At 33.5% G+C, this 23,159-nt stretch overlaps 1 protein-coding gene across 1 annotated transcript; it reads right to left on the bottom strand.

Annotated features, from left to right (window-relative positions):
* Positions 1-2,206: 2,206 nt before the first annotated feature.
* Positions 2,207-22,196, bottom strand: LOC143045108 (protein rolling stone-like). The gene is made up of 5 exons (XM_076217425.1): positions 21,972-22,196; positions 18,483-18,604; positions 5,535-5,766; positions 5,043-5,153; positions 2,207-2,705 (listed from the first exon to the last, which is right to left on the bottom strand). Exons 2-5 carry the CDS (start codon positions 18,570-18,572, stop codon positions 2,335-2,337), a joined length of 804 nt encoding a protein of 267 aa, XP_076073540.1. The 5' UTR covers positions 18,573-18,604; positions 21,972-22,196; the 3' UTR covers positions 2,207-2,334.
* Positions 22,197-23,159: the final 963 nt, after the last annotated feature.

Genomic DNA, 23,159 nt, shown 5'->3' with positions numbered 1-23,159 from the left:
TAGAATGTTGCAATGTATCAATAAAGTCAACAGTAGTATGCCGCTGTTCGCAAGTCATACATCGAATCGATTAAGAGAAAACAAATCAAGGTTTCAAGCAAAAACTGAGGGAAACGCATACAATATAACAGAAAAACGACGAAACAACAGAAACACTAAAGTGCAACAAAAACAAACGACAATGCAAACAAACACAGAAACGAACTATAAGATAACCATTGCAATTTTCCTGGCTTGGTACAGGACATTTTAAGAAAAAATGGTGAATTAAACCAAATTTGTGGCTAGCCAAACCTCCCGCTTTTATGGCAATGTTAAATACACTAATACGACAACATTACATGACAGGACTACAATACAAAATAAATGGAAGAACATTCAGGATAGAAAAATATACAAATTAACAATAAAATAAAACATTATGCATTCCAATTGTTATTAAAGGTACATAGCTTATAATGTAATACGCCAGGCGCGTGTTTCGTCTACATAAGACTTATCAATGAAGCTCAGGTCAAAAAAGTTAAGAAACCAAACAAAAATGAAAAGGCTGATGACCCACAATTCCAAAAAGGTGTGCCAAAAACGGCGAAGGTTATCAGCCTGGGATACGAAAATCCTTAGTATTTAGAATAATTCATACTTTTGAAAACAGTAAATTTATAAAAATGACCATATAATTGATATACATGTCAACACCGAAGTGGTGATTTACAACAGAATAAAGACGAAAACGTAAAACAACTAGTCGGCACACATAAACATCACAGCCGAAGCACGCATTGTACGTCACCCGACTAGATCGATGAACAAAAGAGGCGTCACAGGTAAATTTCTAAAAAAAACTCCAAAATTAGTATAGATTTCAAGATTAGCTTTGTAATAATGATATTTGATGTTTTATATTTAATAACAATAAAAACTACAATACTGTTATACTAGAATTGTGTTAGTAATTAGAATACATTGTATTACTTAGCTATGTCGGTATTTCTTCTAAATCAAACTGTAAAACAAATGCATCGTGTAAGTTTGGTTGCTCAAAACTAAAATCTTAGAAATGAACTTGGTGATTTATTATCTTTACCTCACACACGAATAGAAAAGAAAAAAAGTTTTTACAACTACAAACTATAAGACATTTAACAAAATCTGATAAGTATCACAAATACAACATCAAAACTAAATAAATGAAGGTCGAATAACAAATACCGTGACACATCTTATAGCATAGCAAATTCACAGTCAGCAAAACAGTCGCAATCTGTAATAGGTCATGTTCGGTACTTTTAAAAAAGAGCAGATGATGCCGTTACTGGTAAACCACAATCTAAGACGTTGTAAAAATGGCCTTAGTTAGTTTATGCAAAAACACATCTTATGGATCAACCAATTCGTGATGGTGTCCATAAAATTTACGGAGTGTCATTTTTAATCTTTCCTCCTCATAACTTTGTTGGAGCAGTTTCGGTGTATTAAAGGAGCACACTTCTGTATATGAAGTTCGTAGGTGAAAATGCACGAGCATAACGTATCAACTGAATTATATAAACGAAGGGCAGAGGTTATATTACTGCTGAGAAATGGGAAAATGGTAATCTGGAAGTTGAAATCGTTCCGTTTGTTTAATGTGGTCTTGTCCACCTTTGTAAATATTGATGGAAAGATCAAGGTATGAAGCAGTCCTTCTAGTATCATTAGTATCCTTAATTTCAAGTTCACTAGGATATATGAAATGTAAGTATTGGCTGAAATATGGGTTATTCAGTGATAGGACATCATCAATATATCTGAAAGTAAAATTAAAGAATTTCGCAAGGTGTTCTATTTTGACTTTTAGAAGGTTCTGAATGAATTCTGCTTCATACGACTACAAAAATATGTTGTCCAGTAGGGGTGCACAATAAGTACACATTGGAATACCGACTGTCTGTTGGAATATCAATCCTCCAAACTCAACAAATATATTGTCGATCATTAAGTCCAGCATTTTGATAATCATCTTGTGTATATTTTCTGGTAGTTTCAGTGTGGTTCTTCAAAAAATAAGAATAATTATCACCCAATACAAAAAATTTGTATCTAAGATTTCACAAATGCTCTAGGTAATGTTGCTATCCCATGGAAAATACATATAAACACAACGTATATCAAATATATATAAACAGTGAATTAAAATAAAATTACTATTGATGCATTTCGTTCATTTGCAATGACTATCATCCTTTTATTATTATGCTTATTCCTGTTGAAATAGAGGTAAATTTGAGACAATAAGTATTTACCTATAATGCGAATACAATCAAAATGTTTTAACGACAACACTCGTGATATTTAAGTACATACCACGCTGATATTGTAGTTTTGTTTGGATGATATGCGATTACTACCCTCACACTTTTCTTTGATAAATGTACGTAACTTGTAGAGGCCAAAGAATGTCACATGAATTATAGGTACTCCTACAAATACCAAAACAACACAATAAACAACAGCAGTTTCAGGCTTTGTCCAGTCAATAAAACTATACGCAGGAGGGTTTCCAAGGACGAGTTGGTCCACTACCAAAAACACTGAATAAATTATTCCGTATATGCTTGGATACACAAAATGTAATATTCGAACGGGCTTAGCACACACAAAAAAGTTCAGGATAACATACACTGAATTTATTGCATGATACTGAATACTCAGAGGGGTAAAGTCTGAAAAAAAATAAAACATAAAAATTAGTAAGAGCTTTAAAAAATAGGCAGATGTAGTATGAACACACAGCCACATAAAGTTAACCCTTAAACGTAGTGACACGAAATTAAATTTCTCTACGATGCATATTTCATTATTTCATGGATCGCGAAACTGAAGTCATATGATTTTTTTTAATCGTTTATTGTTTACCTTTGCTTTTTCTTAGTGAACTGAAGAAATAAGTGTTACTCTTCTTGAACATTCTAGTTCACCCTTGTATGTATAAAGGTTCGTGTTACTGTTCTCGACCATTCTAGTTCACCCTTGTATGTATAGAGGTTCGTGTTACTGTTTTCGACCATTCTAGTTCACCCTTGTATGTATAGAGGTTCGTGTTACTGTTCTCGACCATTCTAGTTCACCCTTGTATGTATAGAGGTTCGTGTTACTGTTCTCGACCATTCTAGTTCACCCTTGTATGTATAGAGGTTCGTGTTACTGTTCTCGACCATTCTAGTTCACCCTTGTATGTATAGAGGTTCGTGTTACTGTTCTCGACCATTCTAGTTCACCCTTGTATGTATAGAGGTTCGTGTTACTGTTCTCGACCATTCTTGTTCACCCTTGTATGTATAGAGGTTCGTGTTACTGTTCTCGACCATTCTAGTTCACCTTTGTATGTATAGAGGTTCGTGTTACTGTTCTCGACCATTCTAGTTCACCCTGGTATGTATAGAGGTTCGTGTTACTGTTCTCAACCATTCTAGTTCACTCTTGTATATATAGAGGTTCGTGTTACTTTTCTTGACCATTCTAGTTCACCCTTGTATGTATAAAGGTTCGTGTTACTCAATCTCATTTTACTGTGCATCATTTTGTGAAATACATGTGTTTTTGTCTGTTCGTTTTCTATTCATAGTCATCGTTTGTCTGTTATTTTTTCAATAGTGTTTGGTTTCCTCTTCGGTGCGTTCTTCATTTTTTTATGTTTACTACGCGTGTTGAAATCGGGCTTAAAATAGTATTGTCTTTTAAAATTGAACGTTTGAGTCGTGTGGCGACTAAGCTGAATCCAACTTTATTAAGATGATAGACGTACATGAATATTGACGTTTCATGTGGAGCAGGATCTGCTTACCCTTCCGGAGACCTGAGATCACCCCTAGTTTTTGGTGGGGTTCGTCGTGTAGCTTATTCTTTAGTTTTCTATGTTGTGTCATGTGTACTATTGTTTGTCTGTTTGTCTTTTTCATTTTTAGCCATAGCGTTGTCAGTTTATTTTCGATTTATGAGTTTGACTGTCCCTCTGGTATCTTTCGTCCCTCTTTTCAGTTTCCAGACAAAAAAGGTATGTTCGAAAGTTTCCCGTGACATAATTTATTAATTCAGTAGTGCACACTAGTTGATCTTCAGCTAACCGTGTTGACTACGTTCATCTTGTTGGTTTGCTGGTTACATAAATAGTACACAAAAAACAACATTCATATCATAATTCATTGAAGAGAATTATTTTACTTTCTCATAGGGCCAGTGCAGGTTTTATTATTGTCGGCGTTTAATCTAATCACATTAGTTCTTCGCACACACGCGACATATAAGCAGCGAGTTGCATGTGAACTAATTTTAGTTAGATCGGTCGGCGTTCATTCTCAGCTTGTTTGTAAACATATATAACATTTGTGCCATTTCGACTAGATGAGGCATTCTTCTTAAAAAGAATGGGCTAATGACCCAAACCGCCTTCCAACTTGGCAATTACTATATTACTTCAAATAGAAACATTGGTTTTATATTATATAAACTAGTACTATTCAAGCATGATCGCCATCTAAATTGTTCAGAGGGGAATTTAATAATAGCTATGTTTGTTAGTCATTTCATACCGAAGCAATGGCTACTGATCTGTTTAAACCCTGGCACAATCTACTAGCAGCGAAATAAATCATGTCCTAAATGACACACTTTTAGAAAGTGTCTCCTTTATAAAAGGGAAAACAGATTTGATAAATCTAATAAATATAATGCAAGATTTGGTGTTGTATGCGTAATGTCTTGTAGCAAACCTTACTTGCAAATTTAAGACAAGGTCAAATTATTCATAAATATATTAGGTCGGTTCTGTAAAGTGGGTCAACTGGGAACATGCATTTTGAAGAGGGTGGACATTTTGCCTTGTAACAAGCAAGTCTATAAGGTGTTTTTGAATTTCGTAATATGATTAAATAAATCAACAGTAAAAAAGTTCTGAAAATCATGTGAAGAAGCAATTTCTTCTATCTTTCTTAGGATTCCTCTTTCATTGTGGTTGGCTGCGCGAATAAACATCAAAGAAAAAATAATTGTAAAATACCTACTTGGAGTTAAAAGGCTGTAGAAAAGTATCGTTATTAATAGTGCTGCTGTGTTCTGCATCTCAAAGAATAACCAGCTTAGTTGTAAATACCAAGGAGTTTTAATTGTTTCACCTACAAAAATGAAATGCGTACAGAAATTATTGGTGTATTATTTCACTGTAAATACTAGAATAAAAATAAAGGGACGCGCGATTCAAATATTTAAAAGTCAAAATAAAGAACGAAGATGAAGAGTGTTGCGTTCCAACATTCCGAAAAAGGTTTTGCCAAATACCGCATAGGTAATAAACTTCCTCAATATTCTGAAAATAATATTGCTAAATGTGCAATTGCTAAAACATCATATTTAACGTACATGTACATAATTGCATGATTTGACTGTACGTGTTAATTTTAAGTTATGATATTCAGAAATGAGAATCATGCATGTTTGATGATTTATTACAGGAATGTTTATATATCGAGACTTGTCTTTTTTGTTTTATGTTTTACCTTGATTGTCGCAGGAAATATCAGTTCTACAATAAGCAAACAATGTAGTAACGGTATCAATAAAGTTAGACAACAGGAGAAGTATAAATGTCCAGTTTGTCAGCTTGGAAAAATAAACTGGATCGCCATTATTGTCTCCTTCAAACTTAGTATAAATATCGTAGGATATCCATCCTAAATGGTACATCAACCAACATGTAGTCCAAATCGGATATAAAATTCTGGGACCAAACTGAAAATATAAATGAATTTTTGTATAGGTATTTTTATTATATATATATATATATAAGGCATACTGAACTAAGCACATCTCGAGCAAATATAGGTAACCTCGATCCAAGACGACTGTACTTGGACATATTGTAGAGGCATGTGTTTGAGAATTGGGGGGGGGAGGGGGGGAGGTCTGGTGATTAAATGAAAATGACGTGTTATAATCTGTTTTCTTAGTTACTAAATGCTTTAAAATGAGGAAAACTTTCAACTAGTGTGTGGTAAGAACACATTTTCATTTCTTTATCGAAATATCGAAGTGTTCTACGTTGATTTTTACAACACATTGTTCTCCTCGTTGTCAAAGTGAGCATCTTCCTAGTCCGTCAAAGATATTAGGAAACTGAAAGGTCAGATGTAACTAGTCATCTCAGAATTAAGTACATTCGAGGAATATTTTCAAAGAGCACCTACACTGTAAAATTGGTTGAAAACGTCAACAACTGGAATATAAACCAATTGCATAATGTTATTTTCATTTTAGGGTACGATCAATCGGAAACTATCCATAGATCATTTGATTCTTGATGATTTTTTTATTGTATGCTCAACGTCCATGTTCAGTACGCGAGCGATATAACAAATAATACAAAGGGAGAGGTAAGGAGATGAAGGGCAGACTGAATACGGTAAAATGAGGTTAACTATCTTGGATATACACAGAAAATTTTCCCTGTTATAGTTTACCAACGAACTCCTCAGACAGGTAGTTGTTGCGATGTTTCTTGGATCTTGCAGTATTGACTTTCTTTCTATACGAGGTATCGGAATTCTGAAACAGCGAATCCAGAGCTAGAGAAAATAATCTGGGTAAAGATATGGGTCTAATACAAGTTCAGTTATCATACTGTCAAAGGGCGTCGTTTACGTGAGAGAGATATGACGCTCTGTTAACACGGGTCAGCCATTTATCGCCCCTTTCCGACGGACTCTCATTCGTTGCATTAAACGTAAGTTCGTTTAAAAGGATAATTATACAGATCTTTTTATCTCTATTTTAACAGTTCGGAATTCAGGGAATGACTCTCAAGCAATAGCTTACCAAATCCTTCATTCATTCAAAATTATTATAAAATGTTATTAAACGACATTAATTATTATTACAAACTAAATATTGTCAAATCCAAAGATTTGTAAAGTAAGTTGTTACTATAGATAAAGATAAGATAAATAATAGTTTATTAAAGTGTCACATATTGATCTACATTAAAATACATAAAAACGTTAACATCATAAAAAAAAGGATCAATACCCAGCCTATAAAGACTTACGAGACACTGTATATCTATACTATTAAACGAGAAGACCTCATTTTGGGTGTCGCTTCTCTTCTTTCCACAATAAATTAATCAACACGCCTCTGTGTCCTATAGGTACAGTGCATAGTCGCATTTGTCATCCATTCATATGATTATTCAGATTGAGTTATTTTGGGAGAAAATCGAGAAAAAGGGCATCCGGATATTGTCCCGTCATTGGACAAAATTTTAAGTCAGATTATACTTCCGGTTTGCGTTTTTCTGTATACTTTGAACATACATATACTACGAATAAAGTGTATTTTCAGAATTCTATCTGCTATCATTTTCAAGTTTACTATCCACGGTGGTCACAGAGTTTATTAAATAGAGAGGGTCTGTATACTATATCAATGACCACCATGGATCGATTAGAAAACTTAGAATTGAAAGTAAATACACTTTATTTATATAGTGAATGTTCATAATATACAGATAAGCGCTAAAATTATTCATGTGCACTTTTGATACCTTTTCTGAAATTCTCCAGTCATTAAATCTTTTACAAAATTCATTGATTACAAAAAAAGAAGATGTGGTATGATTGCCATGTTGACAACTCTCCACAAAAGATCAAAATGACACAGAAATTAACGACTATAGGTCATCGTACGGCTTTCAACAACGAGCAAAGACCATACCGCATACTCAGCTTTAAAAGGCACCGAAATAAAAATGTAAAACAATTCAAACGAGAAAACTAGCGGCCTTATTTATGTACAAACAATGAACGAAAAACAAATATGTAACGCATAAACAAACGACAACCACTGAAGTACAGGCTCCTTACTTAAATGTTCATAACATACTAAATGTATATTCATATTGAAATTGATAGAAAACCACACATCGGGAATTTTGGAAATAAAGGAGGAGGGATTAAAAAAAAATTCTCCTGTCCCCAATAACCTATGATCTATGATAATTTTGCTGAAATTCTCCAGTCATTCAATATTTCACAAAATTCTTCCAACAACACTTTACATGACTTTTTCGCCAAAAAAGACTTCACAATTAATTTGTTAGTTATGACGTTACTGAGTGAAATTTGGCGGAATTTATGCAATGTTTGCAATATTTTTAAGAGATTACTAGAGTGATTACGGTAAAATTTTGTTACATCTTACAAGTTATTTTCATAACAATTTTGGTTTAAACAGGCGGATTGACAAACACACATTTTATAAAACGACTATCTAATTTAATAATGATAAAATACAATTAAAACGGAATATTTTGGTATATAATGATACAGTTTTGTTTTACTAACTGAAGTACATATTCGCCATCCAAATGTTAATACACATCAAAGTAAGAAGTGACACCAGTATCGTGCGTAACGTCGTATACTTTAAACTACGTTCTGAATGCCCGCGAATTCGCGGGTGTGTTCTAGTACAAATAAAAGCTATAACAGTTATACTGAAGGAAAATGTTTTTATAAAAAGGCATAGTCATTCATTACATGATTTAAAACTCATTAAATATGTACACACAATTATAAAATATCTATTCATGAATGCTTCAAAATAATAATATAGAACTTACTAATAAAAAACAACAATAAATACAAAAGAAGTATAATTACAGTTTAGTTCGCTTAAAAACGCCACTAGGGTAAAGGTTAAAAAAAAAAAAAAAATCAGTAAGAATTCAGTTATAGTTCAGTAAAAATTTTAGTAAAATTTACAGTAAAAATTTAACGATTAATTCAAAATAAATTCGTTAAGTAAAGATTTACAAAGTAAAAATACAAAAAAGGAAATTTAAATCATTACATTAAGTTTAAACAATATTATATAATTTTTTTACGTCTCATAAAACAATTATGGAGTGTATTAGCCAAAAGTGGTTGGATTTCATCACATTTCATTAAAGAAGTAAACTTGTGTGCAGTTGTTAATATTTCAAAATTGTCAATCAACTGTTTAGCATTTTGAAAAAGTTAAAATCTAATGTCCGAATAGAGCGGACAGTTCATCATGAAGTGTATTTCATTTTCTACGGTTGAATGGTCACATAGTTTACATAATCGTTCATTCAAGGGTATCTGCGGTCTGGAATATCGTCCCGTTTCAATAGCCAATGGCAACGCTCCACTTCTAAAAAGTGTCATTGTTCGTCTTACGGAACGTTGTATAAGCGATAAGTTCTTAATTTATTTCCGTTTGGCTGATTTCTGTCATTTTACTATTTTACTATAGAAATCCTTATCAAATCTTATATAATATTAATTGGATATGTGTCCTTAGGCCAATTTTAGTAAATAGCAATTATTGGAGTGTATTAGCTAAAAAATTGATAACGAGGTCGAAGCAAGAAGACGACATCTTGAAACTGAGAAGAAAATTTTGTGATATAAGTAGAAACAAAGCAATTGTGACAACACACATTATTTAAAAACATATAAATTAATTGAAATACATCTTATGATATAAATATTTCCATAAATTACCATAAATTTGTGTAAATAACCGATTTTTCGGATATCCATTGTTACGGGCCGGTAGAACTACCGGGTTAATATCTGTCAAGGTAACATTTTTACTTAAAGGCAAACTCTTTTTCCCTATATTGTTTCCTAAATTTTATTGTAAAAATATAATTAAATACTGTATAACTAATTATTCTCTAGTAAATTCAATTAAAATTTAAATTTGAGTAAAGTCTGGCAGAGAACGCTGTCCCCCCTCCCCTTCCCCTTCCCCAGAAGTGAAGATAACTGGTATGTCAACAACAAAACTCAATAAATACTTACGTCAGCCAACCACTCCAATAACTGGAAAGAAGAAACTAACACCTGTACTCTTTGCAGACAGTAAAGGCAACTACCTTGAAAAGCAAATCAAACCAGGCATTGACCACCACATTAAATTTTGGTGTGCAAAGTCCAGAACAACATCTAAAGGACTTCACTGGCTACAGCAAAATTTAGCCCATAAAATTGGCCACCTGGATAATATATCAATATATATATGGTTGGGAACATGCGATTTGACAGCATTCGATCCAAAGACAAGATACGTCACACTACATCCTAAACCTGAAGAAGCTGTCGAAACCGCCACTCAAAATTTTCGAAATATTGCAGAACTTCTACGTCCATATGCCAACTGTAAATTAGCCTTCATTGAAACTCCTCCATACTCAATTCAACAGTGGAATATTAAACAGAAACATCCTGATACCAACCAATTCATTAATCAAGACGGTGCCTTAAGCAGATACATCTACCAACTAAATCAAAACATTAGGACTATAAATCAGGAACTTGGAGTTGTATCACCTTCACTCTCCGTTGACCTAAGCCACTGCCAAAGCAAAAACTCAAAAAATCGCCACAAAAGGCTAGCAGACAAGTACAACTTTACTCTATACAAGGACGGAGTACATCCAGATCCCCTCCTGGCTCAAGTTTGGATGCGTAAAATTGGCAAACTTATGCAAACCGACTGTTTCACCTAAATTTAAATAAAGAATACAACTCTAAAAACCAATATCAACAAGAACTTCAAAGCAATATCAACAAATACTTTAAACCAATACCAACAAGAACTTTAAAGCAATACCAACTATATTATTATTAACTTTCTGTTTCCATAACAACTTCAGGCCACGAGTAGACACAGAGTGCGTTTGATTAGTAATTTGCAGTCGACAGTGGGATTATCCACGACGTACCTTATTGCTGATCAATCGTAATCTAGTGCATTGGACCCATATATTCCAACCCGAAGAAACAAGGATATAACAAAACCATAGCTTAAAGAGTTAAAAAGTGCCATCCATTATACTGACATAATACCATATAAAAATAGTGAATACAAAACAGCTGGGAACCATAAATCAACAATCAAAAAGGAAATAATCTTGACTTAAACATTCTCTTTGTACGTATAGACTCTCCCATATTATATTCTGAATAAAGACTGCTGGTCAGTGAATTGCAGTCGATAGTGGGATTATCCACGACGTACCTTTTTGCTGATCAGTAGTAAGAGGTTTTTTCTCCAAGTCAGACAACAAATATAAAAATGGCGAGCAATTCTGAAATGCAAGTCGTAAGAAGGAAAGAGGATGCAAAAATACACAGAGAGATCATAAAGAATTATTCCCTTAATGTAGATAAAGCACTGCTAAAAAAGCTAGAAGCAACTCAGCGCTCCACAAGCATGGAATACAAGCAAACAAATGGAGGACTAGTCATTAAAGCAGATGCAGCAACATTTGAACTTCTGAAACATGCAACTGTTGCATATTTCGAGGAATTGCCATGCAATATAGGCAAAGCCACTATCCAAAGAGAAACTGACAGTTCGAAAAATGCCACGGTGCAAATAACTATAAAGATGAAAGAAAAATGTGGCAAAACCTACACAGTCAACCTGTACCTTACTACCTGTACATTAATGGTAAATGGGAAAAATCCTGAAAATTTTGGCGACAGAGACATAAAGGAAATACATAAGCTTATAGAAAATGTGAATAATGGAGATAAGAACAAAACCATCACTAAATTAAATGAGATCATGAAAAGCAAACTTGAACAAGCTCTACAAGGAAAAAGAGTACAACCAAAATATGCAGATAAAGATGAAAAAGTCAGCATTCAATGTTTCAAATGTACCAAGAATTGTAGAACAAAAAGCACATTCTGTAACTCAGGCCGACATTGGGTACACTACAACTGCCAACGCCTCTCAACAAAGGAGATCGAATTGTTAGAAAAGGAAGAACTTGAAGACTACACATGTCGAATATGCCAAGATGTCAACCTGAAAATATTAGAAAAAGTATTGTCTCCAGTAAAAAAAGGTGCAAACAGTAAAACGTCTTACCATCACAATGACGTACCAGCAATCACCCAAGAAATAAGCAGTAGCCGTAATGATGACTCAACTGAAAAAAGTCCTGAAACATGCAATATATGTGACACAATCATAATGGAAGATAAATATGAAATCTGTGATATTTGTAATGATATAGCTCATCCTGAGTGCATGACAATCAGTGGTAACAGTCTCACATGCCACTCCTGCTGCAACACAATCGAAAGACTGGAACCAACTCAAGATGAAAATGAACAGATTGATACTAGCCAAACATTTATAAAGTCTTGTGAATTGCCTGAAAATGAAGAAAACAACCCAGAGCAATCCCAGGAGATGGCTACTATAAGAACAAATAGGCCTAAAAGGCAGGAACTGCATAACAATCATGAAATAGCAAATAACAACCAACAATATGCACAAGAGAAAAAGACAAACCAGAGAAATGGGAAAAAAACAACACAAAGGACAAACCTTGATCCATTCCCAACTCATGAACAATCAACATCAGAGCGTATTGAGCAAGATGAGGTTGCAATTGTAAAACTAAGAGAGATCCGTGAGAGAGAACTTAAATTGCGAAAGGCAGAAGAACATCTGAAAATGAAAGAAAAAATATTCAAAGAAGAACAGTCTAAAATAGTGCTCCTGGAAACTCGTTGCCAATACCTAGAATCCAAGAATTGTGAATTGGAATCATTAGTCAATACAATGAAACGTAGACTTGACATGAACACTAGTACTAATATCAGTAATCCGCAAGGTATGGGGCATTCAACACCATTAAATGAACAAATGCAAGGAAAAATTAACAACAGAATACTAGCCTTCCATGAAAAATTAACAAATCTCGTTATGGATCAGGTAGAAAATCAGCTACAGAAAGTAGCAGAGAGCCTTAACATCACTGATGAAAGACTAGACATACATCATGAAAATAGGGTCAATAACCCAAGCCATGAAAGTAATCAAGAAAATGGTAGAGCTGCAATGAATATAGCCTCAACAGTAAGCCCGAGCGTACCTACAAACCCTGAGGTCATCCAGAACCCTCTCAAAGTTTGCAACGGCGTAGCACAAGTAAATATGAACTACCCGCCAAGAATAGAGTCTACAAGCTTAAAACCAGGGTGCAATATAATGACATCAGGATATAATGTAAATGAAGGCCATAGAGGACAAGTCTTAGGCCCTGATGCTATCAACAACAACGATACTGTTCGGTACAACTTTCCGCCGCCTATGTATAATGCTCACCAGAATACAGGACAAATGACACCTATCATCATAACCCAGATGCCATTCGTACATAATACTGCCTCACAGGAAAGACCCACTATACCATCATTGCCGCAAAAATTAACATCAATCAACAGGCCTCAGTACATACAACCGAATAATAGAAAACATGTTACGGTACAAGACCGGAGACGTAACGAGCAAAGCAGAAACAATAGTGCTAGAACCGATGTTTCTGACATAGAGTCAACTAATCTCAATCAACAAGTCTTAGTTGCCAACCCAAATCACCAACAGCATTTTTTAGGCCAACAAAGCCTCCAATGGCAGATCAGGTAGCACAACCAATAGAAGCCTCAAATACTACACTGCAAATAGTATCATTCAACTGTAAAAGTATTAAATCATGCAGTGCAACGGTTAGGGATCTGATTAGACAAAATGACTTTGTATTAATTCAAGAACATTGGCTATTTGAAGGACAATTAAATCTGATAGGAGAAATCGATGCAAATGTGAACTATGCCGCTAAAGGTGTGGATAAGTATGATCCACTCCCACCGATATATTTGCCAAGAGGTTATGGAGGAGTAGCTATAATATGGAAAATGAATTTGGATAGTATAATTAAAACATTAGATGACGGAAGAGAGCGTATACAATGCGTGGAAGTCTTAGGAAAAGATAATAACAATCTGATATTAATATCTATTTATTTGCCATCAACTGGAAGTCGAGATCATTATGAGGAATTTAAAGACACTATAGACCAACTTAATGAAATAGTGCTAAAATATCAAGATACACATTACATAATAATTGGAGGAGATCTAAACGAAGACTTAGGAAACATCGATAGAATAAATAAGAGAAAGGACTATCTGGAAAAATTTGTAAAAGAGACTGGACTTAAATACGACAATGAAGGAAAGACATTCGTGAAGGTCAATGGAGAAGAATGCTCAGAATTGGACTACTTCCTACATAAACTTGGAAAAATCAAGCCAACACACAAGCAAGTGCTGAACAGCGTTATGAACAACACGTCGGACCATCATCCTATAAAAATGAAAATATTATATGGAATCTCGAATGATGCTGATTGTAAAAATCTAACTAAGGACTGTACAAACCGAGCTGTCAAATGGGATAAAGTTGATATTGACCTATATGTAGCCATTACAAATGAACAGTCAGATTCTATACTGAACATGCCGCTAGAAACATTAGAACAAGCTACATCCGTCTTAGAGCAGGTACATGGATTTCTAAATGATGCTGCCGCTACATGTGCCGCAAACAAGCCTAGGTACAACGCAAAACCTAAATTGAATGTATGGTCTCCAGATATAAAGTTAGCCCTAGACGAGATGCGTAAATATTATGCGCAGTGGGTCAAGCAAGGAAAAATAAAGGACCCTGAAAATAATATATACCAACAAAGATTAAGAACTAAAAAGGAATTTAGGCGACAGGTGCTAATTGAAAATGCTAAAGTCAAAGATACTGAGAAACAACGCATAATGGAAACAAGAACAAAGGATACAAAACTATTCCATCAACTTGTAAAGATCAATAGAAAGAACAGGGGTAATGCTATCATGGATCTGCACGTAGGAGACATATGTATGTCTGGTGAGCAAAATGTTATGGAAGGCTTCAAACAGCACTTTAGAAACCTAGCAACTCCAGAGGAATCTACAGTCTTAGAGAATAGACAATATCACCAGCAAGTAGAATATGAAATAGGATTAATTACAGAGATGGTGAAAGATAAGAATATACCACCGGCCACACTAGAAGAACTACAAAAGGCCATCAAATCAATTAATAAAGGAAAATCAGCTGATATCTATGGAATCACTGTCGAACATATATTGCATGCAGGAAAAAATCTGGAAATGTTGCTGCTGAACCTCATAAACATAATATTCAAAGAAGGCAAGGTGCCAGACATGCTAAAGGAGGGATTACTCACCCCCGTGTTTAAGAACAAAGGCGAGAAAAACATGGCAACAAATTACAGAGGAATCACTGTATTACCGGTACTAAACAAAGTGATAGAAACAATTGTGAAATTAAGGATCAACCCAGCAGTACTTATAACACAAAATGTAACTCAACGAGGATTTACAGCAGGCTCAGGACCGGCAAATGCAGCATTACCAGTCGAAGAAATATACCGTGAAGCCAAAGACAACAATCAAGAATATGAACTTGTACTGCTGGACGCAAAATCAGCCTTTGATGTAGTTATACATTCCCATCTAATGAAGCGACTCTATCATGCTGGAATTGATGATAAACACTGGACAATCATTCAGAGTATGCACACAAATGCAACAAGTGCAGTTAAATGGAATGGCAAAACTTCAGAGCTATTTAATGTACTACAAGGAGTACGCCAGGGAGGGATCCTAAGTACGGATCTATACAAGCTTTACATCAATCCTCTACTTAACATGCTGGAAACATCAAATTTAGGATGTAGAATTGGAAATATACTCTGCAATACTAGCGCATGTGCAGATGATGTCGCACTCATGAGCAAAAAGACAACCGATATGCAAGTACAAATCAATATGGCAAACACCTTTGCTGGCATGGAAGGATATAAACTACAGCCAAAAAAAAAGCGTCGCTATTAACATCAAACCTAAGCCAACAAAGAAAGAAACGCTACTGGAAGAATATACATTGAATGAAGCTATTATGCCAAGAGTTGACTCAGCTATGCATTTAGGAATAATCCGAACGAACTCTATGAAGCAAAATATCATAGCAAATATTGAGGAGAATATAAAAAAATCAAGAAGAAGTGCTTATGCTCTACTTGGCAGTGGCTTCCATGGTGAAAATGGACTAGATATGGAAACTATAATACACCTGTTTAAAATCTACATCTTGCCGGTGTTATTATATGGAATGGATCTACTAACACCACAATCTCTAGATCTAGAGAAATTGGAAAAATTTCAAAAGAAAATGCTCAAGCAACTGATGTCACTACCAACTAATACACCAGATCCGGCAATTAACATCTTGACGGGAATACTACCAGTAGAAGCGCAAATACACTTAAAGGTCATGACCCTATTCATAAATGTATGTACCCAACCCAACGAAAGTTTAGAAAAACAACTAGCAAGGAGGCAATTGTGCATCAAGTCAATGAATAGTAACAGCTGGTTTATTCAAGTAAAAACAATCATGCTAAAATACGACCTAGGAAATGCAAGTGAGTGGCTAGATATTCAGATAAAAAAGGATGAACTGTTAAATAAAGCTAAAAAAGGTATCAATGCCTACTGGATTGAACGAACAACATCTCTAGCTAAGCTCTATACCGGCCTTCGATACCTCAACAGTGATATATTCATGCCAGGAAAAATACATCCAATATTGCGAATCAAGCACCAATCTCCAAGAGACAGCAAGAGAGTACCTACCAAGATCAAACTATTAACTGGAACTTATATTCTACAACCTCTAAGATATAAGATATACAAAGAAGGAACTGAAGATCATTGTATAGCCTGTGAGTGTAAAGAAGAGACATTAGAACATTTGCTTATAGAATGTGAAGCGTGGAATTACCTGCGAGATCCAATATTACAAACAATTAAGAACCTACTAACCACAAACGGGAATGTGCGAGTAGAAGATCTCACATGTGAAATGACAATTCAAGTATTAATGGACATTACAAAAATACAAAAGATATACAGAATCACATCTGACCTGATATCTCAAATAGAATTCCAATCAAGAAGACTAGTGTTTCTCATACACAACGCACGATATCAACTGGTGATGAAAGACCAAGCAAAGAAAAAGGCTGCCTAAGAGTGGGGGCAAGGATGGGAGGACAGCAATGTAAAATTTAAACAAAACATTTTGAAAATTTAGTCTACTTAATACTATTATTAACAGTATAATCATTCTCATTAAATCTTAAGAGTTTCAGTTCATAAATATTCTGTGAATTAACTGTAAATAGTTGTAAAAACATCATCTTTCTAATTGTTCTCATAATACACAGTGAATAAATTAATGTCAAATTATCTTTAAAGATATAAAGGCGAATTCCTAAAGATCAAAGACCAAAATCTTGTCTTTTTTTCATTTTGTAAATTATCTAAAAAGTGAATTATCTAAAAAGTGAATATGTGACCTAATCTGTAAATATTATATTAAATATTGATCAGTAAACCAAAAATAAAAAAAAAAAAATTTATGAAAAATAACTGCTAAAAGTAAAAATCATAATTTTTCAAGTAAAAATCATAATTTTTCCTTTAATTGTATGTTAAAAGACTTAAACTGTAAACTTCCTATGTAAAAGTCAAAATAAAACCTGTAAACCTCCTTTATAAAAACACATAAAGACTTAAAAAAATGTATATAGTGTATATAATGTTGTTATGTTACGATTGTTAATTTATTCTTCAATTATTTTTTTGGTGGTGGAACTGTTCGACATACAATTTCGTATGGTTACCCTATAAAGGGTGTAAAGATCCAGAGAAGAAGAAGGTTCTTTGTTGTTCTGTCTTTCGCACATTTAACAGACAACGGATTAACTTGTAAATCTTTGAAATCAATAATTAAAATTGGCATTTCAAAATATTTGAAAGTCACATTTCAAATAAATAAATTCATTTATATACTGGTTCGATTCTTGTTACGGGATGAACATTTCAGTGAATGAATTTTCGGCTCTCCCTTGACACCATTTGCGAGAATGGTCTTGAGGAAACGGTGATAGCCCGTCGGAAGGGGTCGATAAATGGCTGGCCCGTGTTAAGATAGAGCCATATATCTTGCACGTTAAAGACACCCTTCTAGATTTCGAAAAAGAGCAACCTAATGCCGCTACAGACAGCACTCGCATCCGCAAAGTGGAAAGGGATTGATATAAGTTGCAAAACTTGTTTCCCAATCCACTATTAATAAATATGTTTAAACTAAATAAATAAATATAGACAGTAATTTTAATATGATGCACTTTTTTGCACATAGTTCATAAACATCACTTTTCCTAAGTTAAACTATGTATACCTGTAAAATAAAAAGTCCTGTATATTCTGAATATTTTTTTTAAAACTTTTCGATTCAAACTTACGAAGGTCGTATAAATGAAATGTGTTTGAATAATAGTTTATACGTATGCTTGAGATGAAGAACAGCAATACAAGGGTTATTCCTTTACTTTTTGTTTTTTTTTTTTTGTTGTGCTTGTACTGATTTTGTGACATGGATAGATATTCCACATCCTTTGTTTTTCTATTTATAATTGTTATGCTTACCTCAGAAAGAACAAACTTCTTTGAATTGTCATAACTTAATCCGAATTTTCTGAATTGAAATTCTGTCTTAAATTCATCACAGCAAGCCATTGTAGTAAACGGAATCCTATGTATTTGCTAAACTGAAATACAATTATAAATATTTCTATTGTCACGTGTTCTTATAATTCCACAGTATATCAAACCTTGTCGAATTATTTGACAGAAAGCAAAGAACTACAAAACGTTATATCTGAATTTCAAGGAATTATACACAAAAAGCAGTATATTGTTTTACTCTTTCTTTTATCCGGCTACAATGTCATTATATAATTTTCATTGTTTATACTACTATTATAAACTAATCGTTACCATTAAGTGCAGTTGATTGGATAAAAATGATATATTGCCACGCCCATATATTTAACTGAGTGCAGAGCAATTTTATTTTATGAAGCCAATCAATTGCAAATTCTCTATTAAAAAAGATGTGTACAGACTGTTTCAAAATAGCACTGAAAAAAAATTGAAAGACAGAAAGATTTAGTTGGCCATTATCAAGAAAATAAGATGTTTACAAGTTGTATTCACATGAAATAGCACTGATGATTTCGTTTTCTGTTTATAAAATATTAAGTCATTGAATAATTCTAAAGGATTTACCCCCCCCCCCCCCCCCTTTCTAAAAAAAAAGAAAGAAGAAGCATAGACAGCATTTGCTTGTATTTTGAATTATCTGTTAAAAAAGCTCGGCCACATACCATATACATTTTACAAACTGGTTTGCAGACTGCTGTTTTGATTAAATATAATGAACACTTTTAAGAGGGGGGCAAGGGGGGTCCCAATAACAGCAAAACAGCAAATTGATTTGGCTCATAACAGATAACAAGGAATTAAAATGGACAAAAACAGATAACAGTAAATGAAATATTAAAATAATTCGGTCTTTGACAAATCAGTATTTCTTATTACGGATATAATCCTTTGTAATGCATTCCATTTTTTATGACTATGTTTTTAGTATTAATTTATGTATCTAGAATGTGTTTAAATTACTACTCAATATATTATAATGTTTTTTATACGCTCGTTTACGGAACGTATTATGGTATACTGTTGTCCGTCTGTTGTCAACATGTCGGACATTAACTCAAAAACTCTTTAACCATTTGCATTAAACTTTGGGAAATTGGTTATATCTATTGACGTGAGCTCCCTTTTTTTTTTCTTTTTTTTTTTATAAATTTTAGATTTTAAGTTTCTGGGTAATGGGTTTTTATTCAATAAAATTGGTGGTTTTTTTTTCAGTTTTCTGATAATATCTCAAAAATGCTTTCACAAAGCAAGGAATTTTGGTGAATTGTTTATATCTATTAACATGAGGTAACTTTCAATTTTTATAAATTTTAGATTTTACGTTTCCGAGTTAACGGGTTTTATTAATTAAAAAGGGGTGATTTTCCAGTTTTCAAACATTAACACAAAAATGTTTTAAGCAGTTCTCATGAAACGTTGGTGTATTGTTTATATATATTGACTGAAGCTCCCTTTGTTGCTAATAAAAAAGTGACCTAAAAGAGTTTGAATATTCTGACTTTTTCTAAATGACCATTTAATGAGGTGTGTGAAATTTTCTTAATAAAACTTTGAGGCAAAGTGGTATATAGGGTAGAAAAATCAAAAGCACCAATTATAAGCATGCAATTTATCAAGTACTTCGAACGAATTTTGACACTCTAAAAGCAATTTATTCCACTATTTTCAAAGGCCTTATTTGAACAATTTTTTATCAGCTGAGGTTTTTGATTGTACCAAGTGTACTAGTAAGTAGAATACATAGTTTAGTAGGGAAACAATGGCTTGAAACGAAATAAATCTTTGTTTGTAATGAGTTATGTGCAGCTTCGGACCCAAGTACATGGTTGGAACTTTCATTGTACAATGCATTTGGTTCTGCTTTGAAAAGAATCACAGAGCTGAGTCTATGTACCATATTATATAAAAGGTTAAGTGGTTGTTAGGACCTAGTCCTTAATTGAGATCCTTGTCAGATATTCCTGGCCATATGTTTTCCTTTTTGTCATATTAAGAATTGTTTTAATTTAATATGTTCGTACAGAAAACAAGGAACATTATTCTCATACAAAAAATTAAGATAATTCTAAATACACATTCATAAAAAAAAAATGGAATTTATTACAAAGGATAATCATAAGATATACTTGAATTGTCCTGGACCTCACTTCTGTGATGGGTATATGTTAATGGAATCCTTCTCTGAATACGGGACAAACATATTAGTAGTGGTAGACCTCAATGGCCAATGATCTTCAATTTATACCGAATATTGACTGTCAAAAAAAAAATGCTAACATTCCAATTTTCAATAACAGTTAACAGCAAATACATTATCACAATAACAGATAACAAAAAAACTAAAAGCCCAATAACAGCTAACAAAGAATAAGACAATAACAGCTAACAGCAAATATATTTTCAAAATAACAGATAACAAAGAATTAAATTGCCCCATAACAGCATAACAGTTAAACCCCTTGCCCCCCTCTTTTAACGTGCCTTTCCAGAATATGTGTATCAGAAATGGACATGTTAAACAAAAATCTAAGTTGTTAAAATATACTAGAAATTTAGTCTGAAAGAGTCTTAATCATATACTAAATCTTAAAAGACTACTGAACTTTTACATAACCTACAAACGGAAACCTAAATCTTATTTAGTATCGTTTTTGCTGACGAATCAATTATCTTTTGTCTTTTACAACATGTTTTTGTTAAAGTTTTCACCGAAAGACATCATAAACGGACATGAATTGATATATAACATAACAGACAAACATGACGTTTCCTAGCGTAGAATTTAGATTTTTGGTTTAATTCTTTTGGGATTATTACCCGAAAATTTATAAATTTTGCTGTTTCGGAGGCATTTATAATATCAAAGTATTTAGAAATTTTACGGACGCCATCACGAGTTGGTTGACCGTTATGATATGACCGTTTCACAGATGATATCGGATATGTTTCTTATGTCGTTACAACAACCCCCTTCCCTTTTCACGAATGTGACCTACCGAATTAAACTATTTACCGTATTTGTAATAATATGAGCAACACGACGGTTGCAACATGTGGAGCAGGATCTGCTTATCCTTCTGGAGCACCTGCGATCACCCTCAGTTTGTGTTGGGGTTCGTGTTACTTAGTCTTTAGTTTTCAATGTTGTGTCTTGTGTACTATTATTTGTCTGTTTGTATTTTTCTTTTTTAGCCATGCCGTTGTCAATTTATTTTCGATCGAGGAGTTTGGACCGCTGTGAAATATTATCAGGTGATATGCCCTAATCGCAATATTGATATTAGTATACGATCTTAAAGTCGTTCCAATCTATACAAACGCAGTCAACAATGCACTTAGTCGTTACTGTAATTTACATAGATCGTAAATTGTAGTAGGTACATCATATAAAAACCTGTTGTGAATACTTACCTAAAGAAATAACGAAAATAACTTGAAGTTTCCGATGAAATCACGTATACATTCCCACATTAGAAAACATTTCATTTTTACAAATACAAATCCACTTTATAAAGTTTTATACCTTGTGATTTAAAAGTACAATATATACACAACAATATACATATGTAAAATATAAAAAAACGACAATCCCACAATTTAACGTTAGTTTACGCCCAACTTAGCACAACGATGACTACATGCTTATCAAATATGTCACTCATCTGGTTGATTGGTTTTAGATCAGTTTTAGTACAATGATGTCGTACATACATAAAACGGAAGTTAAATTGTTTGTTTACAAATAAAGATCTCGACTTTTTTTGTCACAATCATATATCTTAAATTAAGGACGGGACGCCCGTTTTATCATGAAGTGGAGACCAGGCAAATTAAAGTCAGTTTTATCTAAAAGACAGCAACATTATTCATTTTTTTCTCAGACCAGGCCAGAATATTTATTTTCCGCTCGTCCGTTAAGTGACACACAAATTCACCCTCTCAGAACAACTGGTCTTCCCCAAAGCAATTAAAATGTTATGATACAAATCACTTTATTTGTACGATACACATACAATGTTATTTTTTTTTAAGCAGCACGAAAGAAATCTAAAATTTTGATTGTATTGCAATATGTAAAATGAAATAGTATAACAATCAATGGATGCATGTTTCTACTATTCCGAGTGTGACTATCCAAAAGGAAAATAAATCCTACAAGCGATAGCGTGGCATAATGCAAATTGTTTTTCGAAGATTTAATAAAAGAAGATTTCTTTCTGAAAAAATGGGCGTACACCCTACTGAATCAGCCATCGGCAATACTTCTGTAATATATAATCTAATTGCTCATTCAATATTGTTGTGTGCTTTTAAAAATAATTTCGAAGGTTTCCAGAACGGAGTCAGGAATATCGCACTGATGGCTTTGTAGCACATTATGCAAGATCAATGCCTATAATGTTAACATAGGTCAAACTGGTGTCCACAATTGCAGACAACCCAAGACGGAGGACGGAAACTGATTCACAATAACTTTGTTTGTAAGAAATGTAAGAAAAAAACAATGGATCCTTCTGAGAGTTAATTTAGGATTGGAATTAAAAAAAAAAAAGTTATTCAAAAGTGTTGGTACTATATATTAAATATTTTAATTGTTAA

The sequence above is a fragment of the Mytilus galloprovincialis genome, chromosome 1 (genome assembly GCF_965363235.1).
Source record: "Mytilus galloprovincialis chromosome 1, xbMytGall1.hap1.1, whole genome shotgun sequence".
Classification (NCBI taxonomy): Eukaryota; Metazoa; Mollusca; class Bivalvia; order Mytilida; family Mytilidae; genus Mytilus; species Mytilus galloprovincialis.
This window is presented reverse-complemented; position numbering and strand designations above follow the sequence as displayed.